At 32.0% G+C, this 14,333-nt stretch overlaps 1 protein-coding gene across 1 annotated transcript in view; it reads right to left on the bottom strand.

Moving 5' to 3' along the window:
* Positions 1–3,224: 3,224 nt before the first annotated feature.
* LOC139517258 (WD repeat and HMG-box DNA-binding protein 1-like) overlaps positions 3,225–14,333 on the bottom strand; it is a 42,579-nt gene continuing 31,470 nt past the window's right edge. Inside the window, exons 16-27 of the mRNA XM_071308098.1 lie at positions 13,397–13,514; positions 12,502–12,610; positions 12,073–12,134; positions 11,619–11,733; positions 11,010–11,141; positions 9,791–10,011; positions 9,272–9,348; positions 8,611–8,693; positions 7,554–7,682; positions 5,788–5,873; positions 4,509–4,644; positions 3,225–3,435 (exon numbers count right to left, since the gene is read on the bottom strand). Of these exons, the coding sequence (XP_071164199.1) occupies positions 3,259–3,435; positions 4,509–4,644; positions 5,788–5,873; positions 7,554–7,682; positions 8,611–8,693; positions 9,272–9,348; positions 9,791–10,011; positions 11,010–11,141; positions 11,619–11,733; positions 12,073–12,134; positions 12,502–12,610; positions 13,397–13,514 (1,445 nt within the window). The 3' untranslated portion in view covers positions 3,225–3,258. The remainder of the gene's footprint in view (positions 3,436–4,508; positions 4,645–5,787; positions 5,874–7,553; positions 7,683–8,610; positions 8,694–9,271; positions 9,349–9,790; positions 10,012–11,009; positions 11,142–11,618; positions 11,734–12,072; positions 12,135–12,501; positions 12,611–13,396; positions 13,515–14,333) is intronic.

Below are 14,333 nucleotides of genomic sequence, written 5' to 3'. Positions count from 1 at the left end.
GAATATTTTGTGAAAAAAAAATGGTTGTTTCGATTTAAAATTAGGGAAATACATAAACACTACATTGAATTTACAAAAAAAGAATCTTGTTCCTATATGTCATTAAAAAAATGGTTATGTTTTAGAATAAGTACTGTCGACAAATTGTTATTTTAGTGAGATTAGAAAACACCCCAACACATAAAAATGAATGTTCGGTGCTTAATCTATTTTTCTTGACGGATTTGTTTTTCCCAAGAGCAAGGTAAAGTGACGAATTGCTAGGTATCATCATGAAGAATCTCATAAAACATTTCTGCTATCTTAAAATTAGGAGTAGAAAATTAAAATAAAAATAAAAAGCTGTACACACAAAACACAACAAAGAAAACGAAAGACTGAGCAACACGAACCCCACCAAAACCGGGGGCGATCCCATGTGCTCTGGAAGGGTAAGCAGATTCTGCTTCACATTTGACACTCGTCGTGTTGATCATGCAAGTACAAAAACGTTCAGTGGATCATATCTGTAAAACAGATAATCCAACACACTCGTTATTGTGTCCATAAAACGTAAGAAGGGATAATTAATTAGGAAGTCTAATACATCTCTTTTGTTTGGTCAAGTTTTGTTTTCAAACGAACCTCATTACTAAGATATGATACAGACTTATCTCAAGTTCGATGGGATATATATGTTTAACTTAGTTACTAAACTTTGCAAAATATAAAATAAGATGTGGTGGGATTGCCAATGAGCCAACTCTTCACAACAGATCAAATGACACAAAAATTAACAGCTAACATTCCCATCTAAGATAGGGTCATAGTGTCGTTTTTGTCGGTAATTTCAGAAACATACGTCCCCGACTCTTGACTGGTGCAAAGAGGTCTATCATCAAACTAAGGATTTTCCACCCCATATATTACCTTAGCTTAAAAGTTTGGTTAAAAAAAATTCGGAATTTTGGGCCCTCAAATCTCTCCAACGCATTTTATTTGACAATGTTCTTTTTTTTTCCTCCACAATCTGGAGTACCCCTACTTTTGTAGCAGGAATAATTTACAGTGAATATGATCGGTGCACAAACCAGTATTATTTCGCCTATAATAAATTGTTCAAGATACTGGTGTAAAGGATATCAACACAGCCTGGCGTACCCACCACCAATTTACAACGCAACGGCAGTTGGTCTTATCCAAAATGAGCTAAGGCTGCGATCCCAGCTGGGTGCTCAATTTCAAACAAACTATGTTTGTCTACTATTTTGATTCGAGTGTCAATGATGAGCCTTTGTAGACTGGCATATTTGCCTTGCTTAGAAGTAAACGAATGAGAACTTTCCCCATGATTCTGTAGGTAAGCTACTACTGTTGAGATGCATGAATCGTCTAGATAGAAGTATAGGAGAACAACCGAGAATTAAGGCAAGATACCCCGAGGAAAGCTAGTGAAGCATTAATCTCAGCATTGATAAACTTTGTCTGGCCAAACCAAACTGGAGAAATCGGAATGTGAAAATATCAATCTGTCAAATCTTGCAACCAATTCTTTTGAGAATCCTTTGTCAAGACAGATCGATTGGAACTGATGTGGCGGCTGTTCCAAAGTGAACAGAATCCAGAAACTTTCCGTAGTATCGAAGGAATCCACATATCTGTTGTGAGCGATAATTGATCTAGAAGAAACTTGGATAGCTTGCCCCACTGAAACATGGGCAGATGATATTTCCTCTGACATTTCTATCGGAGGGGTCAACACATCACTTATACTGTTTCCAACCCTTTCAATGTTGGTCTTTCTTGCTATCAGAAAGGTTAGGACAAAACCAGCTGATCTCTTCTGGTCTTGGAAAGAGGATTCAAGTTTGTTGTACTGAAATATCTTTTGCCACCAGTAACCTTGACAAGGGGTGACCTGTTCATATCTTGCTGGAATTGATCTACAGATAAAGAACCAAAACAAAAAACAAGGTGTCTTAGACTGAGAAGACTAATTGTCTTTGGATAAAAAAAAACCTCATCATAGATAGATTTAGATACAAAGTCAGGGAACTTGCTTCCACTAGCTTTGACAGTGTTATCATTGTTCTTAACCAGGACAAAAGACAAAGCTGTCATGAAAATATTCGGACCTGGGAAAGACTTGTATCCCTTTGTATCAGGCTTGATCAAACAAAAGCAAAATTTTAAACTGAAGTGGTGGCAGAGATCCTTGGAGACCAACATTGGAAGGTCAGAAATGTCCCATTGGATAGCTTAAACACTTTTTCTTAAGACTCAGAATTCAATTCAGGTTTAATACATGTCACCTGAAAGTAAGTCATTTGCAATATTCAAATGAACTAAGTGATGAGGATAAACCTTGGTTTTGTCAAAAACATTGAGTAAATTGATAAAATCACTTATTTAGTTATAATGATTGATATGCTGAGGAGATGATTTTGGAGAAACTATCATAGGTTTTACCTTAATGTATTAAGGACAAATATTATAGCCACATGGACTACTGGATAATATATTTAAAAAAAATTTGGTTGCTATGGGCAACTTGGCAAGCAAGAATTTCCATCCTTACAAGAAATTTTAAATGGTTAAATGATGTACCTTGCAGAAAAAAAAAGAATACAAATCACTGTTTATTTTTTTAGCACATCTGATAGAACATGTATTGCAGTCATTTAAATAAATACATAAAAGTGACTGAACCTTACCCTACAGGAACTGGAATTCAATCTATAAAATTGAACAGTTTTGTACAACACACTGCCAATTTTGTTTTCATAAAAATTGGCCCCCAGTTCTGATGGGTAACAGCCTTGACAGATTTAACAGAAGAATACTTTCTTTCAATATATAAACGATGTAATGTTAAAAATATGTAATATAACAATATTCAAAAAATAAATAATATATCAACATAGCAAAAATGTAAATTAATATTTGTCAACTCTTTGATGCAACAATAGAAGACATATTAATACAGCTTGCCTGTATAATTGATTATGACAAAATATGTTGAAAGTTTAATTGATCAAGGAAACACAGTATGCCCATGTTTAATAATATGTACTGTAAGCTTTTCCTCATAAAGTACAACCCTGTCTAATGTTGTTTACTTATGTCACATGGTACACCAAAATGAAGCTTGCTGCAATAAATAAGATTAATGACATGGGCATATATTTCATTTACATTGACACATATCTCATTTTCAGCCAGTTTTGAACAAAAAAGTCTTTTAATTTTGTTAAAAAAATCAACTCTTTTATTCATCAATCATTCTTTACTGAATGCAAATCCAGCTAGTTTAGTGTTAGAGTTTGATGATAACGGCTTTGAAATTTCTTTCTTCTTTTTTGAGGCAGAGTCTGAATCTTCATCTCTTTTTCTCTTTTTATTGTCTGTGTTTTCTGTGTTCTCAGATTTTAACTGTTTGGCTTTCTGTAACCATTCCTATTAAAGATACAAAAAAGCAATGAATTAATAGCATTAGAAAATACTGAAAAACTACCACAAACCATGTTACATTTGAAATCTTCTATTATACTTTGCAGTGGAACCATTGTTAACTTGATGAATCTTTTACTTGTCACCAAATCACACAATACAATCAACCTTTTTGTTTAAAACCTGACACTTTAATCATGCACCTAGTTGTTACATGCAGCATTATGAGGCACTAAAAATTATATTTGTATGTGGTTGCATTTTCCTAAGAATTTGAAAGAATTATAAGTATTAAAATGAAAAACTTAATATTACGAGTTTTTGGAGTCTTAAAAAGTGCCTCCATGCTTTTAATTTTTGAACAGCAACAAACTCATTTTAAGAATATTGACTTAGGAGAAAAGTAAATGAATTATTTCTAAAATATAGACTTCCTGACATGCTCTACAAAAAACAGCTGTGTATGATTGTTTCTAAATACAATACAGGTCTGTTAAACAGTGTTTATTATAAATATTACTTCTATGTCTGAGAAATATCAACTATTTGTATCAGGCTAAGAAATAGGTAACATTGAGGATTTACCAGTAAAAACCCTTCAATGAATACAATGAAACACATATTTTCTTGGGCATTGATCTTAAGTGTTTATATACTCAAGCTAAAGATGGCTACCACGATAGCAATTGAAATACTTCAACAGAAATAAAACATTTTTTCCATCCTAAAATTGGAAGAATAGTGACACGTGATATTGACATTGCACAAAATATATCACTTTGTTATAATTTTCACATAATAAGGAAAAATAAATAAAATGTTATGCTTAATTTTCTTCAATCAGAATAACTATAAATAAAATAAAATTCACATGTACTCATGTGTAGCTTCTTTCAACTTTTGTTGTATATCCTGGTATTTGACATCAAGTATTTCATCTCAGTTTAATTTTTTAAGGCAGATTATCTTTCCAGAAATCATTCAGAGAACACTGCTGTAAGATGCTACATTTGTACATGTATTTAACTTGATTTTCTGTTTTAAATTGAAAAATCTTTAAAAAAAAGTTTGGAAGTTACCTGTCTCTGATCTTTTGATAATTCTCTAAATCTTTCTGCTGCTACTTGCGTTAGGTCTTCTTCAGACAAGTCTGGGAACTCATCTAATAATTCTGTCTTATTATCCTCATACCACAAATCAAATGCTGATGCTGTTCTACAAAATTATTAAAGATGTACACAATTATCTCTTGATCATGTGAAAATTTCAAACCTTATATGGGGTACAGCCTCCCTCCACCTCATTTCTTCCTGTTTGTTCTGAAGGGCACCAACCATGTATAATATATAATCATAAATTTTCCATTTACAAAAATGCTCTACTTAACTTCCAAATTTAATATCTAAAAATAAGATCAAAAGTGCATCTGACACTACACATTGTATAATGTAATACTGTCAACCTGTTTAAAATAGGATTTGGCATTGAAAAAGTTGTTTGAAGAATAGCATTTATTGCTACAGGACCTTAACCCTTTCGCCGACGAGTCCCGGTTTACCGGGATTCACGCTTCAGACAGCTGACGATGAGTCCCGTTTTACCGGGATCGGAATACCTCTTTTATGTTTCCCGCTCAAACAGTGCAAACGTGGGTTATCTTTCTTTGATGGATAACCCGGATGAAAGTGTAAACATGCCGGTTCCGTTTGTTGAAAACCGTGTCAAAATCAGAGGAAATTTACGGAATTTACGAGAATTTGAAATGAGGGAACATTTTTTTTGAAAGAATATGGAAGAATTGAAGCCAAACTAGTATACTTTTTTGACATAAAATGTCGTTTTATGTACAAAACAGTTGGAATGGACATCGATCAGTGTGATGAATTTGTACAGCCTCATAAAATTTTTCAAAATTTTGCCGTTTTGGGTTAAAAAATTACGATTTGGGGTGAAAGAGTCGAATTTTGAGAATTTCACCTTGATAATGACGAAAATTTGAAAATTTTGATATTTTATGAAGAAAAGATTGTCAAAACATGAACAAAACTGTGAACATGGTCTTAGTGAATAAAATAAATACACAAATAAATATAAACAAGTTTTTATTGACATTTATTATGAATATTTCCAACTTGAGTAATAGTAGCCAGGGACGCCATCGTCTCAGAGTAGCTTCTGTCTGGGCAGCAATCGGTGAAAGGGTTAAATCTCCAATTTTTTATTTTGGTATCACTGCTTTAAACTCATATCATTCATTGAACTTTTTCTTTGTGAAGTATGTTCAAGGCCTAGATATTAAAAAACATGAACAGTTAAGTGAATCTAATATATCTTTTAATGATGATGCTAGTATCTTACTTTGTACTTGGAACAGTGGGAGTTTTGGATATTTCTTCTTTTTCAGATTTCTTTGCTGATAACAGCTTTTGTTGTGAAGATGAATTCTAAAATAAAAAAAAGATTTTGTATTCACATAATGTATTATCATGATTATTACTATTTCTAAAATATCATCGTGTTTTCCAAGTTTTTATTAACTTACTGGATAAATTATTGCCCAAATGCCCAGTTCTTACAAAGATGAAAACAGTGCTTGTTACAACCAACAATTATTACTGACTTTGGACACAGTCAGGATTCTACTTAGTCAAAATTATTAAGCCACCTCATTTTTATAATCGTAAAAATGGAGGTCATTGTAGTGACAACCTGTCTTTATAGTTCTTGAAAACTGATAAAGTTATCCCCATAGTATCATTATGATCCTTATATGCCAGTTGTATTTGGAAAGACAAATGTATTAACTAGCTTTTTAGCATCATTTAATGTACTTTTATGCATTTGGTAAACTAAAAACTATTGACTGATTGCTTGTCAGGGGGAATTTTCGAAAATATTAAAAAAATTCTAATCAAATATTTCGTGGAAGGACAGACACATTTTTTTCTGAGGTTGAAAGGCTAATTAACCTAGATAACGCTTTGAAGTTATGCATTTTAATGATCCACCAGAAAAGTTTGTCATCATGTACTTTTGATAAAAAATTGTTATTCAACACACCTACTCTGCAGTTATAACTCATTAGAAAAGTATTTCACTTGACCCATATATTTCATACTTTAGTACTGTAAATTTTTATTGTAATAGTATCAACCTACAGCCTAAATATATAAAAATAATAGAATTTGAAGCAAGACTTATCAAATATTTTTTTCTTTTAAATTGATTGTTGGTTGCTTAACGTCCAGTGGCAAATATTTCATGCATGTTCAGGATGATTTTCTTTATTTATATATGCTTTCAAAACAGAATAGTCCACTCAAACACCCTGAACCCAAAAAGGTTTACTAGACTTTCTATTTTGATGAAAATATTCTTTTTTGGAGGATTTTATTAAAACAGTCCAAGAGGCAGAGATGGAAATTGATGGTTTAAAAAGATAAATCTATCATCTTTCTTAGGATTTTTTTTGGGTCGAAATTTATGCTTAAGCACACAAAAAATCCACATGAATTTGCATCTACCACAATCATCTGTTTTGTAAAAATTATTCTTTAATTCAAAAGTTTACAAATATCTCAAAGCTCAATTCAATACTTTTAAGTAAGAACACACACATAAGATGCATAAAATCCTAAATTAAGTACATTAATTAAACTTTTGAAGCCCATTGAAACTTGGTCTTTTTACCTTCTCTAACAAGGAGTTCCATTTCTTTTGTTTTAATTTCAACTGAACATATTACAGGGCCATATGAAAACACTTGTCAATTAATAAAATGATAATATATGTTATTATTATGAAGATACTGGTATTCATGCTAACAAAGAAAGGTTTAAGGTCCTCTGCAAGCCCATATAAATTGCCTTTGGCAAGTTCTTGGTCTGCCATATTTCTAATCAGACAATAGTAGGTGTAAATAAAGATAATACAACTGAAAGTGTCTATGAACCAAAGTCCTCATTGTAGAACCATATTCTTACTGCAATATCTTTGTAATCCTAAAAGACTATCATAATTACTGTAAAAGCTGATCATTTTAGAAAGTTAATCAAATTTCCAGAATTATCTATCCTATCACCCCCCACCCCCCCTTTTCCCTTTCAAAACATTAAAGAGCAAACCTTTTTCAGTACAGGTTTAGAATTTTTGATGATGACTTGAGGAGCAACTGGTTTCTTTTTACTCATTGCATCAAAGACTTGTGTTCCTCTACTGCTTCCTCCAGTTGACTTTTGTTGAGATGATGAAACCTGTAAGAAATAATATAAAATTTTTATTAATGCTAAGCACTTTTAAACATCACCAATATCTTTCCTTAAAATTTTTTGGTAAAAGTGAGTCAACCCAATATTCATTGTTTACTTTTCAATCTGGCATTTTGAATCCCTGCTTAGGGCTGTTCCAGACTTAAACATATGGGTTACAAAGATGGTACTTTTTAAGACCCTGACCACCAAAAGTACAAAGTTTACATTATACTCATTACTCTACAAAAGTTATAAGGAAATTGCAACCACACAAATGATCCGTTTTGTAACAGTCCTACTCTAAACGATGTATTTAAAATTCAAATTTGCTACTTCCAAGCAAACTCTGTTATAGTAAGAGCAAACTACTGGTATGCAGAAAATAATAAGGTCCTGGTTGGGTAGTAAGTCTTGGTGCAGACTGTTACACTGTTGGATAGCTCATGAAATCAAAGTGCACAAGAGTACTGAAAGGTAAAGATTGCTTTCATTTTGCAATGTGAACTTAAAATTAAGCATTGCATTGTACCAAACAAACAATTGATCACAATAAGGCAATATTTTGAACTAGAGTTATCTTGATTTGATTTTATTTTCATAGATCCCCATTTTGTGGATTGACAAATAACTATTTTTCTTCATAATTGAGTTGCTGGTAGTGTCAAATTCTACATACAATTTTACAGGAAAGTTTGAATTTCTTTGAACACTTGATTTGGTTCATTAACAACTACAAAAATACGAACCCAGGAAAAAGAGAGAATACACAGCAATTGAAAACCAAAATTAAACTAAATTGGGACAAATCATCACTGGTTTCTATTAATTTTACATATATACTGATAACTTTTTTTTTTAATAAAAGATCAATTAAAGTAAATACATATAAGATTCTAAGGATGTTTAGAAATATTATATTTTTGATAATGACCTTGAATGGATTTGATCTTCCTTGAGACAAAAATGAAGGTCTTGCAGGTTTTTCTTCTCTTTCTTTAATATTCAATTTTGGACCTGAAAATAAAAATTATAATACCTGTGTATCACAAAATCTTTTTTTCCATTTATCTATTCTAAATCATTAATGACATTTACATCCATTCTACTTGTTTATAGAACTATTTTTAAATCATTTAAGAAGGATATAGAAATGAAATATTGATGAAGTATGGTGCTTTTCTCAGTCTAAACAAAATATCATTATACTTATCTTAATTACAAGTAGAACATTTTCTCAAACATTTGAAGATTTGAAAGAGTTTGGCAATCATAAATTGACATTCAGTTCTCCTTCTTATTTTTTTTAGTTAATGTGTTTATAACAATGCACTGCCTTCATCTTTGGGTAAAATTGTTTTCTTTGTAGGTCTGGACTTGCTTAAATAATCTTTGAGAAAGTCTGCATAAGATTCTTAAAATGTGTATATTGTCCTGAACATACATGAAATATTTACTCTCTATTATGAAAACTGTTGCAGGAGTCAATTACACAAAACTTCTCCTTGCATGTGCACCCAATTAACACTACATGCACTGTTGCACATTGGACAGAGTTCAACTTCACAAAAAATGTCCTTAAATATAAATTATACCAGATATTGAAGGCTCTTCCTCTTCTTCTTGTGTATTACCATTGGTATGTGACCATTCTGTTTCTACATGGTTATGTCTACAATAATAAACACACTAACAATAATTGGAATCTTTAATTTGTTTCCCTAAAAATAAAAGAATGTGTCCATGGTAAATATACAGCAAATTTAGCAAGTTTTCAATTTATAAAGGGACATAACTTGAGAATAGTGAAATTGATGCCACCCAAATTAGAGCTTTATCTGTGTTTGGTAGTAATAAGCATTGTGTATATGTTTCTAAAGAAAAGAATTTAAATTGTAGCTTGAAAAAGTATTTTGCCATTTATTTTAAGTGTTCCAAATGTTCTAGAGTAACTGTAATTAATCATGATAACAGTAAAAGAAGAGCCTATATAACTTAATAAATGCTTTATTATTATAAACATCAATTCAAATATACACCCCTTCTAAACAAATGACTCCATTAATTTCAAACTTCATTGTGAATATCTATAATTATAATAAAATATTGCTCACTGATTGTACAGTTCTGTTCTGAAATCTTCTTGCTCTTCTTCAACCTCTTCTTCTTGAGCTGTTTCTTCTGACTTTCTCATTGCCAACTCACTGATTCTCTCTGCCAATTGTATATGTTTAAGTCGACTAGCATATTTAATGGCTAACTGTAGAGTGTGTTCATCTGGCATCATCTCACATACTTCTAATGCTCGGAATTCTCTCTCTGATCTGGCTGACAGCTAATAATAAAATTATTCATAATTATTATGGTACAGGATATGAGTATGTTTTACACCTCCCTATTGGTTGGAGAACTGCTGTAAAATAAATATATGTTCCAATATCAATAATCAAAGCACTGTAAGTGCTGTAGGCAGTTAACCAAAAACCAAGGCAAACATAGTTATGAAAACTGTGGCAATGTTGCTTCAATTATTCTTTAAAGATTTAAAAGAACAAACATTAAACATTCATATATTGTACATTTATTTTAATTTATATATAGTTGTATATGGTTTAGGGGTAGGGATCTGACTGTTTCAAAGTTCCCAAACAGGAGGGGTGGGGTGACCCCAGGGACTCCCCTTGTATTTCATTTGATCAGTTATATTGTCCCATACATGAATAAATATGGTTTAGGGGTGGGGATCTCGACTGTTTCCAAGTTCTAAAACAGGAGTGGGTGGGGTGACCCTAGGGACTTCCCTATATTTCATTTGATTAGTTATATAGTCCCATACATGAATGTATATGGTTGAGGGGTTACCCGGGTAGGGATCTCATCCTTTCAAAGTTACCAAACAGGAGGGGGTAGAGTGACCCAAAGGACTCCACCTATATATCATATGATTCGCTAACATTCAGGTATCATATAATCTAGTTGCACTATTTGTGACAACTTAAAGTAAGAAACTTCCAGCTATTTTAACTGAACAATCAAAATTCAGAAAAAAATACCCATTGAAATTGCAGTGATATGTTTACACTTTAAAAGCATCTAACATGCATTACCAACATTTATCACTGATAAAGAAAATTAATAATATGAAGCTAGATAATAACAATGGCACATATTTCAGCATTTATTGGGTAGAACACAAAGATAGGGTGCTCGCATAATGCAGCTTAACTGCCTAAAAATCAGTTCCATTCACAATAATTGATAACAATGTATTGTGTAACCCTCTTTAAATAAAGAATTATTATTATTATTATTATTGAATTACAATGTACTTACAGCAAACAATTTCATTAGAGCCTCTTGTGAAGGTTTTAATGCTTCATGTTTCAATCCACCATCAAACTCAAATCCCTGTGATGTCCAGTGGTCAAAATGGTTGGCAAATAGATGAGTTCTAAAAAAGGTTTCCTTTAAAAGATATGTAACCATCAATTAAATCTATTGGCATGTAAAATAAATATAAGTAGATGCATCTTTATGATATGTTCTCATTATTATCAGAGTATTGTCTGTAATTATAATATTTAAATATTTCCATTATATCTGCACAGCTGACGATACACAGTATGGGTTTTTGTAATGTTGAAGCCCTTAAAATTACCTATAATTGAAGTTTCCTCATTTGAACACAGGTGGATAAAGTGTCATTGGCAATCATACAACATCTCATTATTCATATGTTGTAATTGTTGTGTGTTACATTTTTACATGCTGCTATATGATATAAGTTTACATATTTTTGTGTCACCATTTTACTTACATGGTTTTGCATGCTACATCATTTCTAGACAACTCTTTGCAAAGAAATATATAATCACATGGTACATCATTTCTAGACAACTCTTTGCAAAGAAATATATAATCATAAAATAAAGTCCAGCTAACCTCATATTGACTTTTTTCTGTATGCATTTCACACAATGGTAACTGGAAAGGTAGTACTGAGATTGCAGGACGAGGTAGAGTAGGTGGGTATCTAGATCCTTTACATGGTATACATCTACAACAAATAAGGAAACACACCTTTAATACCTTTTCAACACAACTTTGACTTATAAAAATCTTTTATCCCATATGGAAGATTCTATTCCAAGTGATAAATGAATGTCTACAATAAGGTCATGGATCAATGAGCTATGATAAGTGTTTAAACAAAATTTGATTTGATATGAAAATTGTCAATATTTGTTCATAACTTACTTCAGAGACAAATGTGGAGCATACTTAGACTCTACTTCAGTTACAGTCATTATTACTTTGTTGGAGGTTTAACACTCCAATTAATTAACTATTTAAATGAATGAAGTCTTATAGTAATAATATAAGCAATGAGACCAACCTGAGCTGTTGTGGGTTTTCATTAACTCCTACAATCCAGTAATGATCTGACTTGCCTTTTGTCTGAAAATACATCATTATAACAAAATTGGTAAACTAATAATTTGAGCATTCCTGACAAAGCAAAAACATTATCTACTAAATATATATGTAATATGCTAGATGGTAAGTTTCTGTCATTTATCTAACACAATTAACTTATTCCTGGTACTGTATGTCAGTAGTTTTTTTTAAAACTGAAGCAAAATTTTGAAAGTTTTCAGGTTCAAAATTATTTTCAATTTGCTAAAATCGTGAAAACTTAAGGTTAATGGCTGTACGTCCTTCAACAGCATTTAGTAGATTGCTATTTCCTTCTGTGAACCATGCAAACTAAAATGTACTGTATTAATTTTTCTGACCATATAATTGATGTTTCTGTTTTACTTACATGAGACTTTGTGTTGGCAACCTGTATCCAGTTAGGTCCAAAGTTTCTGTTGAACATTCTAACAATACCTGACGAGTCCATAAGGAAAGGAGTTCCCTCTGCAGAAAATCTGGAAAAACAAATTGAACCTATGAAAATCACACAGTCATATGCAATTTTTTTATTGCATGCTTACACCCTGCTAGCATCTACTTACTACTTATGTACTGACGAGTCCATAAGGAAAGGAGTTCCCTCTGCAGAAAATCTGGAAAAACAAATTGAACCTATGAAAATCACACAGTCATATGCAATTTTTTTATTGCATGCTTACACCCTGCTAGCATCTACTTACTAAGAGAAATATAACTGAATGTCTATTTATTGTTCTTTCCATTGCACTTAACAAGCCATTTTTACCATTTTGTATCTTTAATATTATACTACAGAATTATCAATTGATAAGTTAATGATATGCACTAATAAAATACAAATACATACGAAATATCATTCTGATCATTAGTGGTTGATCCTAAACTGACTTAATCACAAACTGAATCAATTGTGAATGCTGACACTAGAAACCAAACAGGTAGATGTGGGTCCACAACGATACATGCATCCACTAAAAAGTCTTACCAAAACCATATCTATATTAATTTTAGAGAAAAAGTAAGATGCTAACCATTTGCAGTGTTACTTACTTCATCTATGCAAGACTTTTGAGGGTCACCATTATAAAATTAGTAACAAACCAATGAAGAGTAGACTAAAAAGACACGAGTACTGATTCATAATTAATGATTCTCAACACTTTACAGACTGAGAAAGAGGATCTTTTTTAAGGTGGTGCTAATCCAATTCATGTCAGGAGTTATTGACATAAGGATAGGCTCTCAAACAATATGATACTAACCCCATCCATGCTAGAGTTGACTTTGGAGACAGAGGAAGTGGTTCACCATTCAGAATGTTACGTCTCTTTCCCTCAACAGTCATTAAGATTGTACCAAGACTCTGGTCTCCTGGAATAGCTGCAAAAAAAATGAAAATAATGTACTTAAAGACATTCTTATTTGCTAAAGTATGGTTCGTGTTGTCTGTTGTATAAGGCAAAATAATCAAATTTCCATCTATAAATGAGCATAAGACTTGTATTTTTGTCCATCTGATGAGTTAAGACTTTTTCAACTGATTTTTATAGTTCGTTCTTTTGTTATACCACTGTCCCAGGTTAGGGGAGGATTGGGAACTCGCTTACATGTTTAACCCCGCCACATTATCTATGCAAGTGCCTTTCCCAAGTCAGGAGCCTTTAATTCAGTGGTTGTCGTTTGTTTATGTGCTACATATTTGTGTTTCGTTAATTTTTTAAAATGAATAAGGCCATTAGTTTTCTTGTTTGAATTGTTTGACATTGTCATTTCAGGGCCTTTTATAGCTGACTATGTGGTATGGGCTTTGCTCATTGTTGAAGGTCTTACAGTGACCTATAGTTGTTAATTTCCAAGTCATTTTGGTCTCTTGTGGAGAGTTGTCTCATTGACAATCATACCACATCTTTTTTTATATAGACTATAATAACAAAAGTAATGTTTTAAACTGGTAATATTCATTGTGTATAAGTTTTATAACATTTTGTTATGGCAAACAGAAGTTAGAGAACAGAAACCAATTTCATCACGTAGGGACAAGAGTAAATGTAATGCCCTCTTCACCTAGCTGCTGGAGCACAAAAATAAAAAGACTGAAATGATAAACCAAATCACAGTTTACTTGGGTAAAATATTAACTGAATGTCAAAATCTAAGTAAGTGGTCAAATTATACCTAGGAGTTGTAATCATATACAAA

This window comes from Mytilus edulis, chromosome 3 (assembly GCF_963676685.1).
Source record: "Mytilus edulis chromosome 3, xbMytEdul2.2, whole genome shotgun sequence".
NCBI classification, from domain to species: domain Eukaryota; kingdom Metazoa; phylum Mollusca; class Bivalvia; order Mytilida; family Mytilidae; genus Mytilus; species Mytilus edulis.
This window is presented reverse-complemented; position numbering and strand designations above follow the sequence as displayed.